At 42.7% G+C, this 15879-nt stretch overlaps 1 protein-coding gene across 1 annotated transcript; it reads right to left on the bottom strand.

The window, feature by feature from the left end:
* Positions 1-3621: 3621 nt before the first annotated feature.
* On the bottom strand, positions 3622-15705 carry limd2 (LIM domain containing 2). The gene is made up of 4 exons (XM_080524892.1): positions 15585-15705; positions 4801-4845; positions 4254-4390; positions 3622-4150 (listed from the first exon to the last, which is right to left on the bottom strand). The coding sequence occupies exons 1-4, from the start codon at positions 15585-15587 to the stop codon at positions 3991-3993; spliced, it is 345 nt and encodes a 114-aa protein (XP_080381018.1). The 5' UTR covers positions 15588-15705; the 3' UTR covers positions 3622-3990.
* Between the last annotated feature and the right edge of the window lie 174 nt (positions 15706-15879).

Below are 15879 nucleotides of genomic sequence, written 5' to 3'. Positions count from 1 at the left end.
CCATTGTAAAGCACTACAGTAACTAAATAAACGCCGTGCTTTCTCGGGGGCGCGCTTATTCCTCTGTCGTTTTTTCGTTCCAGGTAGCGCGCACCATATTAATGGCGCGCTCAAAAGCCAGACTCGCGACCCTAAATGTACACATACATTCATGACGTAGGCTACATTAAAGTCAGAGGCCACACATTTGCGTGCGTTCTACGTCACACAGACCTAACTTGATTTAAAACGATTACCCTTCACAGACCTTCACATGAATGAATGAATGAATGAATGAATGGTCTTTATTGTCATTGATATAGTACAGGTACCAAACAACGAAATTTGGGAGGGGGGGCTCCCCTGGTGCTAGGAAAAAAAACTAAAAACAAGAAGGGAAAAGAGCTGGTTTACATAAATAAAGGCTATGTACACTATCCACTATACTATACTATACAAATAAAACACTGTGCTGTACTCTGTGCTATGCTATACCTATTCTAACATTTCCTATCTCTGAACCTTATGTACCCGAGGGTTGTCATATTGCACATAGTGTTATTGCACATTCATTTAAAGTGTCACAGTTTGCAGGTTTGAAATGTTCACAGTTGTGTTTCAGTGTTGCACTTGATTTCAATCTAGTAGCTGCCATCAAATTGTCTAGATTGTCCAGGGCCTAGAACCTAGGTCTTTGCTGTGTTCAGGGCCTGAATGGCCCTGGGGTAGAAGCTGCGCTTCAGTCTGTTTGTCCTTGCGAACATGGTCCTGAACCGCCTGTTCGAGGGCAGCCGAGCAAAGTGTTCGTACCCAGGGTGGGATGGGTCTCTCATACCTCAACATTGAGGGTACATGGTCAGGGTCAATTCTGGTATGGACTGCATACAGTTTGTAATGTAAGACCCAGGGACCCACTGGGGGCGTAAAATCATCATGAATAATAACAACCAGCCAAGCCAACTGTCAACACCAGCATCTTTATTTTTTTTTCCAAAAGCATGTAAAAAATGAAAATAAAAAACTATGGAAAGAAAATGAACAAATGTTTGATTGAGAGTGTGTGTGTATGTATATATGTATGTGTGTGGGTGGTTGGGGGTCACATTTGTATAATCATGTTCTTCTATAACATAATTCAACTTGAGTAATATTTAAAAAGAAGGAAAGGGGAGGAGAAGAGGTGAAAGACATCAAACACAGCCAAAACATCCTTTTGCAGTAAGGCCACCTTATTCCACATGTCAAGTTTATATATAATACATTTGTTTAAGATGCATACATTTCTCACCAATTGACTACAGCAACACCTGCATTGAAAATAAATGTAAGTTTACATGAAACATTGCACACAAGTTGACACAACTAGATATACAGTCACACAGCTCTCATTCACCTAAGCCTCTCGGCACCAGTGTGGAAATGTGTACCTTGTTTGTTTCTTTTGTTTGTTTCTGTTACAAAGATATTTATTATTCACAGATTACTCCGTTGTACCTTGGCGTTCTGCACATTCAGAACAGTTCATATGGACACAGTGAACGTTTTGATTTTGTGTTTTTAAGTTTTAAAAGGATATTGGGTGGTCTTGAAGACACATATAAAATTTAAAAGGCAACTAGAAAACCTTACAACTTCAGAGGCTGAAAGTAAATGAGTTCCACTCAGGAGAAAGCGTGACTAGGAAATGGGTAAATAAATAAAATAAATGCTGGTTGATACGGTGGAGAACAAGCAGAGGCATTTTTTTCCAAAGGGATAAGCTGGGACAGGTAGAAAGTTTTGTTTTCAAAAGCAATAATATTACACTATTAGTTTACTTAAAAAAAGTAATATGTTCCTCTTCCTCAGTTTATTGTTTGTATCTATTCTGCACCGCACGCTCAAATTCACAGTAAACTTTCAGTCACAAAAAAGATGGGTCATTCAAGTGTCAAGTGTTTTAGTGGCATTGGATAATTTCCAAAAGTAAATGAAGATATTTCAATGGCTTTAATCTCATTCTTGAGCAAGAATGAAGAAAATACAAATGGACATATTGTGAGTTTGTGTTGGCCCAAGCAAGTGGTTGCATATCTATAAATCTAAAAATCTGCCTTTGACACAACTGCTGTATGCTGAGGCAACCCAATTATTCTAAACACTGATAAAAAGCGATATTGAACGTATTTAGGGCAAAGTTGTGTGGTGTCTCAGGTCCCATCAGCTGACATCTCAAGCTTATAAAGTGTTGCCTGCCACCCATTCCCCAGCAGGGGGAGCCTCCTTATAGAGGTTCAGGGTACAGCATGTCCAAGCACTGATCTAAACCCCCTGAATAATGCCCCTGGTCAAGCACCAAGCTTAGGGGTAACAACAACCCCTCCTCATTCCGACACCTGATATAGTTAGTCCTGGTAATCCGAATCATGCAATACTGTGCAGCCATGAGATGGGAACAGTGGTGTGGAGGGCATTTAATACAATAAAATAGATATGTTCACATTACTACTTGAGGTTCCATTCTAATAAATACAAGAATGGAATGATGTGGTCATTACATTATGACGCCCCGCATGATAACACAGTATGCGAATGAATGAATGGAGCTGGGCTTAGTTTACACACTCACACCGAGATGGCAGAATCAGCAACACGAAGAGACAACAGTACAGACAGGAAGTAGCACATGATGACTGACACAGTTGTGTGGTTTCCTCTAAGGCTCGGTTCCCCGTCAATCTCACGTCTTGCCTGGTGATCATGCATGGTAGTATGTGATCATGCATGGTAGTATGTGCAAGACAGAACAGTATAGCGCGATATGTTAACTAAGCACAAGCTAAAAGTATGTAGAGGTGCCGTATGTGAAACGTCACATATGGAAAATATGACCGAAAGCAATCCTATCTCCATACTTCACCTATAGAACCTCTGCAAGAACACCTTATGGTAATGAGATTAGCCAAACCCAGCAAACACACAGGGTGAGGCATGCTTTTAACATTATTTTAAGTGATATTTAACAGTAAATGAAGCGGATTTTAAAAGTCACCCGTACTGTAACAAAGGGGCAGCACAGTCACAAGGTGATAAGGCTTAAAGACTCATTCATACAGGGCAACAATAGTCATGCAAGACTGACACCTATCAGCCACTCAGATCATAAAAATAAAAAAAAGATTACATTTTTTGGGAATGAAATGGAATATTGATAATGAAATAAAAACCTGGAAAACATATACAGAGAGCAAGAGAAAGAGGCAAGCTACTGCCCATGTGTGCGATAGTTTTACAGTACAATGTACCCTGTTTGTTTCTCAGACATTTGAACCCTGACAAACTAACAAAATGGCCTCTGCCAGCACTCCCACAAAGTAGAGGACTGGTCTCTATTCATGTTGGATCGACTTGTGCTCAAAAATCACAAACTTTGCTTGGATAAAATTGCTAAATAAAACCAACTCAGTATGATGACCTGAGTGTATGCTCGTCTAGAGTGAAGGCTTTAAAGCTTCGCTCTGAGGATACGTTAACCGTAGCATACAGTTTCCTGATGCCGCTTACATCAAAAGGGTGCAAATTGCGAAAAATTAAAAACAATAAAATAACACATAAAAAACAATAATGACTATACTCTTCAATTCCAGCAGAAATGTACCACTGTTTTGTTGAGCAGCTGTTTGGTCACAATCAAAAAAAACATTTCAAAAGAAGAATATGAAAATAAAATTCTTGGGAAAATGGTGGGGGGGGGCAATCTTGAAACTTAAACCCAAATTAATATACTAACACGCGAATAAGGGAAATTTCAAACAGTGTGACATTACTGGCCAGTTAATTACTGTGTGTCTGTGCATGTGCATGTGCGTGTGTGTGTGTGTGTGTGTATTTGATTTTGATGTAGGGAGTAAGCACACAGAAGGTTCAAGTGCACCCCACCATGTGACGCATGTGTGTTCATTACAACGTGTTGAAGGTGGAGAGGGATAGGGTGGGCAGGGGAGAGAATGGATGGGACGCAGGCAGGTGTGGCTATGCAGACTTGGTTATGTTCTCGCCCTCCTTGGAGGCCCAGAGCTCCTTGTGCTGCTTGCGTCCGAAGCCCTCGTCATAGTTGCCTTTACTTTTGAAGAGCTGCTGGAAGTGCGGCTTGCAATAGAATTCACCTGACAGGGCTGCGTAGGTGCCCAGGCTGCAAGAGGGATGAGGGGGGTCAGAAACAACCTTCATTTTAGTTTGACGTATTGATATTAACTGTTTGTGTGTGTGTGTGTGTGTGTGTGTGTGTGTCTCACCTGAGTTTGGTGTTGCAGTGCTTGCAGCAAAAGCAGGATGCATGGAAGATGAGGTTGTTGGCCACCAATCTCTCCATCGGGTAGACTGTCTTCTCACATGACGAGCACACCTCCCTTTGAGTCTTAAAGCTAAAGGACTACGGACACAGACGATACATAGACAGAGTTACTATGGATTCAAAAGGTGATTTAATGGTTGAATATGATTTCATGACGGTTGATGGTATATATTTTGTATCATATTCAAATGTACCCATGATGATCAGCATCCAGTGAATTATGCTCAATATTCCGATAAGCTAAGTGCATAATAATACTAACGTCATCTAGATAGCTATATCTGATAGTCAATAAATTGCATGATGCTTTTGAGATCCAAAAGAAATGTAATGTGCAGGAGGATTGGAGAGACTGGGATAGAGGGACATGAAAGAGAGACGATGGAGACAAATGAAAGGTAATGGCCTTTCCTTTGAAAGGAAAGGGTAAAGGAGTGAAGAGAGGATAAACAAATAAGGATAGAGTGCTCTAATGGAGGTATATTTACTTTGGAGCGCTGGACAGGTTTGTCTTCAGGGGTATTTCTGTTGTCCTAGGATAAAGAAGAGAACAAATATGAGTATATTTTTCTGTTTAGATAATCTATATGTTATGCGCGGCAAGCAAAATACAAGTTCCGTCATCAGCAATATATCAGGATCTTTCATGTCATCTACCACCCACACAAAAGCGTAATTCAGTAGTAACAATCGGTCAACCCAACTCCATATCACCCAGACAACATAAAACACCTTTTCAGACTCATCCTGGCAACATACTCTCCCTTTCCTTCCATAATATCTCTTTCATCTCAGTCTTCCTGCTGACACTCTCCATCCTAGCAACTCCATCTGTCTTTGCACACCCCTGAGAAGAGATCAGGTACCTTCTGTCTGGGTACATGTGAGCTCTGCTGTTCATCACTGTGTGGATCCCCTCAGCATTCACAATATTACCGGATAGAGTGACTATTTCAACAATGCATGCACACATGCATGCACGGCTTGTCCCAAGCCTTAAGAGCTGTACAACACACGCTGCCTCAGGAAGGCCTCCAAGATGTCCAGAGACCCATCCCACCCTGGGTACGAACACTTTGCTCGGCTGCCCTCGAACAGGCGGTTCAGGACCATGTTCGCAAGGACAAACAGACTGAAGCTCAGCTTCTACCCCAGGGCCATTCAGGCCCTGAACACAGCAAAGACCTAGGTTCTAGGCCCTGGACAATCTAGACAAATTGATGGCAGCTACTAGATTGAAATCAAGTGTAATACTGAAACACAAATGTGTACATTTCAAACCTGCAAACTGCGACACTTTAAATGAATGTGCAATAACACTATGTGCAATATGACAACCCTAGGGTACATAAGGTTCAGAGAATAGGAAATGTTAGAATAGGTATAGCATAGCATAGAGTACAGCACAGTGTTTTATTTGTATAGTATAGTATAGTGGATAGTGTACATAGCCTTTATTTATGTAAACCAGCTCCTTTCCCTTCTTTTTTTTTTTTTCCTTTTTTTTTTCCTAGCACCAGGGGAGCCCCCCCTCCCAAATGTCGTTGTTTGGTACCTGTACTATATCAATGACAATAAAGACCATTCATTCATTCATTAACTAGAACACTGATATTGAACATTGTATAACGAGAAGCTAAGTGAGGGCTTGACTTAAACAGAGGAGTCCTTCCAGTTTCCTCCCAAGCTCAGTAGCCAAATCTACAGTAATAACGCATTATGTAATGGAGACCTTTGTCTCCCTGGCTTACTAACCTAGCGGCCTCAAAACCCTATACAGTTCACACCAACACAGAGAGAAATCTATTGCCTTCATTCAAATGAGTGCGTCTTCCACAGTCAACAAATGTGTTGTAATGGAAACAGGGTCAAGAGGTGAACAGTAAATGGCCGCTTTGAAACCTGGACACAAAGGTGTAAATGCCCAGAAGGCAGAGTGGGGTCAAGGAGCAGGTCAAAGGTGCCTGGGTCTCAGGTGTCACACCTGGCTGACACACCTGGCACAGAGAGCCGTACCGAAGGACTGTGATTGTATCATTTGGCCTATGGCTAGTCCTCCACAGAGTGACATCACCCCATGGCCATGTCTTAAAACAGGTCGAACAGCCAAGTAGTTTAGGTGGATTACGGTGAGAAGACCACTGCAATGAACACGGATACAAACAAACAGGCTATCAGAAGGCAGTGTAGGCCACACAGCAGGAAGAAGGGATCCATCTGTTGCGGAGGGGAAAGTCCACAGCAAACTTTGCTAAAACCCTGTTATGTAAGGTGGTCGGGGGGGGGGGGGTCCACTACTAAGGCCTTTCAGAGAGGCCTTCTGAGAGGTAATAGCTGATTGTTGCTCTCCATGTTCTCCCACATGCCCTTTCTTGTCACACACGTGCACACACACACACTGGGCAGTGCTGAGTTACACACACACACACTGGGGGGGGGGGGGGGGAGAGAGGGGGGGGTAGAGAGAGAGAGAGACACACAAAAAGAGGACAAACACAGACTGTGATGGGAACTGGAGGAGGGGGGGGGGGGGGGCAGAAACACACACAGAACTTGGGGTTGCTTACACTGTCTTCAGCTTGCAAGGGCCATGTTCTCCATAAGGGGCACGCTCCACATTGCCAACAGGGGAGAAAAAAACAACAAGGAAAAAAACGGAACAAAAACACCCTGTAAGCCGGCTAGAAAACGCTGAGCGGTTACAAATCATGTCAGACCGACACCCATCAGGTCAACCAACAAATGATTAAATTATGTTGCACTTAACAAACTGAAGCAATTAGAAGGTCTCCTATAGGCTACCCTTTAGACAACATCTCTACAGGTTCGCAAATAGGAGATTACAGACGCCGCTCAATAAGAGAGAGAGGGAGGGAGAGAGACAGACGACTTCAATGTGAACTGAGATCATGTCTGAAGTCCTGGACATCATCTCGAAGCTAACATGAGTGAGGGGGGGGGGGGGGGGGGAGATGGCGCGTAGCCTCCATTTGTGAAATGGTTTAGGATTGATCGTCTCATCAAGGCAAGGCAGCTTCCTGTAGATGCAATCACCATCCTGACCTCCTCCTCATTAGTCTCCTTTGCCCTCTGATGTAGCCTAGTGAGTACACACTTCACTTGGCAGCATGACATGCCCAGTTCCTGTAACTCAGCAAAAGAGAAAACCCTCTTCCAGTCTAACAGAACATAGGCTAGAAAAGCATAAAAACCACACCGCTTTACCACTTATTAACATGATGAAGTCAGCAAGGAGACTGAAAAGTCCCAATTTGTGACTGACTAACTGGTTTACTCAGAGGGTCCAGGGAAACCACACAGATATAATGGCAGTAATACTCAACTAAACTAGAGCTCAATTGGAGAAATAGCTTAAACATTGCTTTGTTCGAATGGCAATAGTTTCCTGTTGCAACAAAGCCCTGAACATGCAATGCGGCAACGGCTGGTCACTTCCTTGCAGGACCCACGCCTGCACTTGGAGGACTTAGTCTGAGAGCACAGAGTTGCCATGTACACAATCATGGAACAGGATTACATACCATGCCTGGGGACGGCAAACACGCACTACCACACACAGCCATGGATAGACAAACACACACACACACACACACACACACACACACAGACTGGAAGGCTTCAACATGGATGGTGCCATCTGTCCTCTTTTACCTTATTTGTACATAAGACACACACCACTGCAGCTTTACAGACGACACTATGGCAGGAAGTTGTGATGACACACCAGACTTCCTGCATTCTGCCTTAATTGTGTCCTTTGAGTGGGGAGCCACAGATAAGTTACTAACTGCCACTGGCCACCACACTGGACTCAAAACACAACCTTATCACTTCTGACTAGAATTATCAATACAGCCAGCTGCCCAAACAACCACGGACAAGCACTAAAAATACAGACCTAAGAGTTATGCTGCACTAACTGAATTTGCACATCTGATCTCACAGTAGAAGGACCTTACCTTATGCACTTTGCTCATGGCGTTCACAGGGGACACAAAAAGAGAGAATTTGCTAAACTGAAGAGAATTTTAGATCTTTCGTTATAGTTATGGTGTTTCCATTGAGGCTGTTTGATGTTGGAACCACTTTTGTCTCATGTCAAACAAAGGAAAAAGAGCACTTTCATTGAGCTAAATCAGCCTCCTTTCAGCAAGACAGATCCAGATGATGCCCCATGACATCTCTTACCGTTAATTCTGATAGCCATATTATAAAAAAGAACAACAGATACCGTTTAATTTTCTGTGCGCGGTCAACATACAGTCGGTCTTCACCTGAATGAGTGTGTGTGACATGCAGACGATTAGTAAAGCCCTGCTGTACTCACAGATCAGGTTCAGACTCTCTCTCTGTTGAAGATCCCCTAATCTCATTACTGTGACAAATCCCATTGCCTGCTCCCCCAGACATCAGACCACACCAACAATGGCCGGAGGCTCAGTGGTGACCCCCCCCTACGCCAAGGGGAGAGGTGAGAGAGGGGCACAAACAGAAGCCATGGAGGGGGATGTGACATGTAACGTGTACAGAGGGCAACCACAGCCTGGAACCAGCCCTTTAAATGGATTGGAATTTGGAGAAGAAGGATTTTACAACTTCAAGTATACACCTGCTCAGGTATGCATCTCTTCAATGACCTACTTTTTAGACACGGAAAAGACCAGGGTACAGTGGCTCACAAAAACAGGTCAAGCTAGCATCCAAACCATAAAACAGAACATTCAAATATTTGAGTGCATTTTTGAAGAAAAAAAAACAGACCCTTTTAGAAAAGGTTTCAGCGACAGTAAGGGTAAAGGGTCGATGAGTTCATGTGGAGCGGAGCGGGTAAGGGGGACCAGTTGTGACTATTGCACTGCTGAACAGAGCTGACTGGGAGAACGAGACCGTCATGCTTTCCTAGGGTACACATAGCTGAGTGCAGAACAGAACAGGCCCTACATGGGGAGAGAGGCCTTATGCTAACAAACGTCAGTGCTCATTAATAACAGTTAGCCTATCACACTCATCTGTTATTTTTAGACCTCTGACCATAGCCTGATCTCATTGATGGTGACAGAGAGTTGGAAAATAAACTGTACAAATGGGAAAGCCTTGATTAGCCTCTGCAAAGTACTGCAACAATACACACAATATGCACAACAATGCACAATGCACCCTAACCCTATCGCAGAATAATGCATTTACTTGTACTATACAGAGGAGAATAATGCTGAGTAACTTCATACTTCAAATCAAATGGCAGCCCAAAGTTTAAAATGTGCCAATAACATATGAGATCTTATTTCTCTTTTGACTTTTTTTTGTCTTGGGGGCATTGGCAGTGGTCCCATAGAGCTGTGGAAAGATAGCAGCCGTAGGGTGTAGAGTTATCATCCATGAGGAGACAGGAGACATGAAAAACATACCTGGAGAACACACCTGGATAGAAAAACACATGGCAACATCAGAGGCAGTTAGTACTTTCATAATAAGATGCTATTTTGCAATAAAGCGTCTGGTACATTAACAATGTCTTCCCTTTGTGCAAGGGTGCAGGATGTTGACACACTAATGGATTGATGGTGCCTACAGTATCTTGGGGATTAAAAGGTTGCGCAGGCAGACAGAGGACTTGTAGGGTCTGGAATTAGCCTCTTACAAGTCTTGTGTGAGGCTCTGGTAATTGTAGCCTGTAGGACAGCCAATGATGTTTGAAAAGATCTCCAGTCAGCTGACAGTGACACCTTCAATCTTAATGTCTGGGGAGGCCATTTCCTGTGAGATGGCGGTGTGAAAGGTTTCTGTGACTAGTGACAGCTAAAGCACCACACTGTACTCAAGGATGTGAAACCTGTGTAGTGAAATCACAGGTCTCAAGTCTAATTTCATCTTTGACTAACAGAAGCCACAGTGATATGCTGCAACCTACTTGTTTGAATGACATTTTTCATTGTTCCTGCATGACCATATATAGACTTGCATAACACACAATCACATATAGGTGGGATGGAGCCATAATCTCTACGGTGGAAGTGCAATGTTTCCTCTGGGATTTGAACCCATAACCTTTTACTCAAGGTCACATTACACCTTAATGCAACATTGGCCCTTCTACTGCCCGTTTGACCTACTCTTCAACCTGTTTACTTGCATCTGTTGCTCCCTGCCTGGAGAAAATGGACCTAAATGGTTTAATGTTCTTTTGCAGACCTGAATGTAGCTTTGGGGTAATTTGTGACCTGCCAAGAAAACAATCTAGGGAAAAACACTCACAGCTTGATTCTGCCTTTGTTTTGATAAATTACACAACTTGTGCGTGTTCATTGCACTAATTAAAACCCAAATACGGTGCCAATTCATAAAAGAATGCTCTCCAAACCCAGAGGCTTTATTGACTTTAACATGTAGGGACCCAGCAAGGATCTGCAGATATTTGGCATTTACTGAAGTCCTTCAAAAACAGCCTTCAGCGTCCCAATAATGATCTGATGTTATCGCACAGAGAAGAGGAACATTTCGCAACCAACACCTGCCAGAGGTCTAGGAATTCAGGATGACATGCCCCATCCCGTTGACAAATTCATTCAAATCTGCCATTCCAAAGAAATTTACCCAAGTACTGTAAAAGACACCTACGCCTAGGCCTATAGTTCTGTTGACAGCAGAGGCAGGAGGTAGGCTACAGAGCAGTGTACATTTGAAGCCGAGGCAAACATGGAAACAGGGTGCTGCTAGAAGGCATTCTGCAACAAAGTCAGAATTAGACAGTAGGCCTATATCATACACTGCACATTTAGAGATTTTGCATTTGTAATTCTCATTGCAGCTTGAGTGGAGCTTGCTGTGGAAAACGTTTCCCGGGCATACTTTGTCCTTGGGTTCTCTCAACTTGATTGCATTTGCTTTGTACTGGCTTGTAAGAACAGCACACTGGAGGGAAAATATAAAAATAGCAACCGATGTAAAAAGGTGTGTTTAAATGTGCTCTGTTGCAATAGAAGGGTTTATTCAACATTAGCTTGTTGGGTAATTATGAACTTCTTAATTTTCAGCTCCAAACTCAATCTAATACAAATATTATGCACCCTATTTTTGACAGGCTCCAGTCACAAAACACAGAGGCAGAAAAGTACTTGTACCAGTTTAGATAATTCCCATAATGCTACATGAATGAAGTCTCTTACATCCCTCCAGAGCATTAACAACAGGATTATTGGATTATTTCTAATATATATTTTTTATTTAACTGAATACGATTCATTGCTAGTGACTGTCTTTGGGACTTATTAATCGCGATTAAAACAAAAGCCTGGTTCGAGCAACTCTCGATTGGGATTCAAGCCTCAAGTGATTCCTCGAATTAGAATCAGCCTTGTGTCATCAATGTTCACGCATGTCCGGTTTGGAAATTCTCGATTTGAGCGCGCGCCCGGAGTTATAAGCAGCCCAGATGAGTCAATTGTCGAAAAGAAGATACTAAAGGCCTTTGCACACCAATGCGTGCGTTTACGCCTGCGTATTTTTAATCCGTCATCCGAAAAAAAACGTTACGCACAGAGACCTTGCACACCGGTCCGTTGCGGAGTCCGTTGCGTTTTTTTACGTTGCGAACTTTCGCAATATGCACTCTACATGTTGTAATATTGTGGCATTTCTTTACTGTTTGCCATCTGGTCTAGGAATACCCAGGGAGACGCAGACAGCAGAAGTAGAATAGAATAGAAAAAGAAACCGCTATAACCAGCTGAATGATGTATGATGCACTGGCAGTCTGTGACTGTGCACCTGCCCGGACCCTGCCCTTCTGCCTGAGTTTGAGTAGGATGCTGCCCGAATGAATGTTGTTGTTTAGTGCCGTACGCTTTCGTGGTATTATATTGTGTGAATTATCATCTGTATGTTGTTTTCTTTCACTCGACTAACCGCCGAGACATACTTGAGACATGTACTTCCGTAAACATTAATCCAACTGTCCTGCAGTTGTAATTTGACGATGTGTCCCAGTCTATACCATGGCGGAGTGGTCAAAAACTACTGTCAAAAGGCTTTTGACGGACGCGAAAAACGCAGAAAATCGAACCTGTTGCGTTTTTTTTTTTGACGGACGAAATATTACGGATTGGTGTGCAAGCGTGGTTGACACAACATGAGTTCTAATTTATTTTTTTAACGGACGTAAAAAACGCGCGTAAAAAACGCGTTGGTGTGCAAGGGCCTTAAGACTGGAAAATGACAGTGCAGCGCTCTGCGTATTGAGCATTATTAAGACGAAAGATGAGAAGTAAAAAAGGGCAATACTGCCGCAATTAACAAGGCGAGGGAAATGGTTTGGCAGGAAATTGCTGACGCACGTCATAGTAGCCCCTACTTATTGTTTTATGTTAATTTTTTAATAAAAAAAGGGATGGCAGAGTAGTATTAGCCGCTACCATCAGATCATAGTGTTCTTTTAAGACTGGGGTTCGAATCCCACTACTGTACTGACATACACTTTTTACTGCATTTCGTTGTCTGTTGCTTGTACTCTGCAATAACAATAAAGTTGAATCTAATCTAGTAATAATAAAAATAAAAATTATGGTGTATGCTATTATAACTACAATGGTGTTTGAAGCCTTTCTGACTAGTAAATGATGTTCTTTAGCATTGTAACTGGACCCTAGATTTGGCATAGATTATTGTATATCAATTTGCATGAAAGCTTCTGTTAAATGTAAAACAAATTAACATTAAATTAAAATCAACCACACTCTCCTGAGGCAGGGATCGAACCAGCAACCTTCTGATTGATAGCTGGCTGCCTTACCCCCGGTGCAAGACACACAGCTCTGCTATTTCTGATGCAAGCTGATACCTATCTATCTCGTAAAAGGTGGGACCTAATATTTCCAAGACGACACTTCAGGAACTGTCGTTCGTGATTTCGTTTCCGCCTGTGAGACATTTTTGTCACGCATCTAACTTAAACCAGACCGTAAACCTGGTCGCTACCAGGTTTGTTCGGAAGGATTTGTTCGGAAGGATTTGTTGCATAGCAACGCAACAGCGAATTATTTCAGCCACATTCAGGGAACGGAACTCAATCTGAAAATACTGCACAATATCTGCATCAAATTAATGTGGCTTTTCAAATAACAAAGACATGAAATTAATAGAAAGACTCAGCGAATGCATTACATTTGTTGTCCCTGGACATGCAATTTCTTTGGACTAGCTTACTACAAAGACCAATTTCATGTTGTTTCATTGCATTGTTATGTTCTCATCTATTAACAGGCTAACAGATGGTGATTCTGTCTGTGTGCTACTTCTGCTCTGAAAAAAAAGAGAAACCGGATAGCTTTGAATGGCCTTTGGATTTGAGGTCGACAATGGCGAGTCAACTAATGGACTGCACTTAACTAAAGTCAACTCAAATCCAAATGTTACACAGGCCTACAATTATGTACCCTCTTTCTGACATAGTACACCTGGATGTCTCTCTCCCCTCAAATCAGCCTGCACCTTCAGCCTGTCAAAGCCTCTGTACTTAATTGTCAGATATATACTACAGTCATTGGCACCAGAACAAATCCTCTCTGTGATCTGTGACCCACTACATAAAGTGGAACCTGGGAGACCTAAAACTGCATCTGGTGTATTCTATGGCTGCTCTTCAAATAGCCTAGATGTAGACAACCCATTTTTACATTGTTGAGCACCAAAGCCTCACTTCCCCTGCATATGGCCATTCATATAAATAAGTCGTCTTTGTTATTGGATCATCGTTGGGCAGACCTAAATATGGCCATGCTAGAGACATTTTAACAACAAATAACGTCAGTTATATCATTATCTAGCAACTGTGTGTCAACAGGAATATGCGAATATCCAATATTGTTGGTGTGCATCAACCCAGCTAAACAGCGCGCGAGTAAAGTCAAGTCATCAGAAGCGTCACAATGAGCGATCGTTGACGTGAATCTGTCGACAACCATGTGTCAAATCCCTTGTTAATAACAGGTTAACACCCGTAGAAATCACAGACAAGCGGCAAGCTGGCGAATCTCACAGTATCCACAAAGTGGCGGTAAATAAAGATGACTATAATGCTGGGGCTGTAATTATAGATCTGCGGCGTCTTGAATAGAAAACTGGTTGGGCGAGAACACAGCCTGGTAAAACGGGGTTTTTACTATATGAACACAAACAGGGTAACATTGAAGTAGAGGTTACGATATGGCTGAACAATTAATGTGACTGTCGTTGGTGTGCGGTGCGCTCCCCCCAGGCGTGTGCTAACCCCTAGTGTAGTCTGAACTCACGCGGCTCCAGATAGACTACCACGGGGGCGTAACAATGAATCGTTTTCTGCTAATGATGTCTGCAAATAATACCACTTAGACACCCGTCCTTCATTACACACACCACTGTTCGCTCGAATTCGGCTCCCTCTAACACTGTACTGTAACTGCCTCTGTAACGACCGGCTCTGACTTGCATAGACCTTATGTAACACTGAAGAGGCACGCCAGGTTCTGTGCACCAAGTGATGCCAAGCATGATCAAGTACAAAATACGAAGCTTTAAGATAGTCATCGGTGGCAGGAGGATGATTAAATTAAATTAAATTATTAAAATTATGATACTCCAAAAGAACGCTGCTTCACGCCTGGCTGACACACGTGATTGACAGGCAGCCAAATAGTACCGTAACAATGATAACATCTGCTGTGAAAATCGTCCAAGGGGAGCGGCGAACAGTGCACGTTCATATCTGACCACACACTTAGCAAAATGAAACAGCACGTTTGACCACATGAAATTACAATACAAATACTAGGATTAAAGTCCCTTTAGAAAGGCAAAAAAACTGAGCCGAGACACGTCGCTCGTGCTATAGTATTGTGCTAGACAGACCGCGAGCAAGGCTGTCTCGCGTTCCCAGTAATGATGTATTGTCTCTGAGATATAATGCATTGAGTGAAAGATGTGCAATGTCCTCAATAATTATTCTTATCAATTGATTCGTTGAAACAACATTGAATTGGTAATTTATTTAAAATAATAATAATAATTTTTTAAAAATGCGTTTTGTTACCGTTTATTTTGGACAGAGCAGCAGCAGGGAATGAATTACACAATAACTGGTCCCTCTTCCAGTGGTCTAGCTAGCAATCGAGCTAGCTTTGCTGGCTAGCGAGTGGACATCACCTCATCACAAAAGGAGAGGGAGGGCTGTGGCTACTAGCTAGCGATCACCGAGGGATGGGAGACATTAAGCACTTACCATCTGTGTAGTCTTGTCAACGGTACGTGGAAAGACAATGCGGTGTCCGTTTGCTCAAGTTGCTGTAGTCGATTGGTTTCTCATTCGCTTCTCCGTTCTTCTTTGAGAGCCTTCGTTTCAGATTGGCTTGCTGCTAGAGAGACCCGGCGATTTACCTCAGCTCGGCTCTGCCACCCCTCCTCTCGAATCTCCTTTTTCAGGAGTCGATTTTTTTTGTAGTATTTTTTTTTTCTAGCAGCAGGATGTTGCACGCTATTGGCTCTAGTCTCGACCCCCCTCCGCTTTCTCTCCTCCC

The sequence above is a fragment of the Nansenia antarctica genome (genome assembly GCF_963989245.1).
Source record: "Nansenia antarctica genome assembly, chromosome: 2".
Classification (NCBI taxonomy): Eukaryota; Metazoa; Chordata; class Actinopteri; order Argentiniformes; family Microstomatidae; genus Nansenia; species Nansenia antarctica.
Note: the sequence above shows the minus strand (reverse complement) of the source record. Positions and strands in the feature narration are given on the sequence as shown.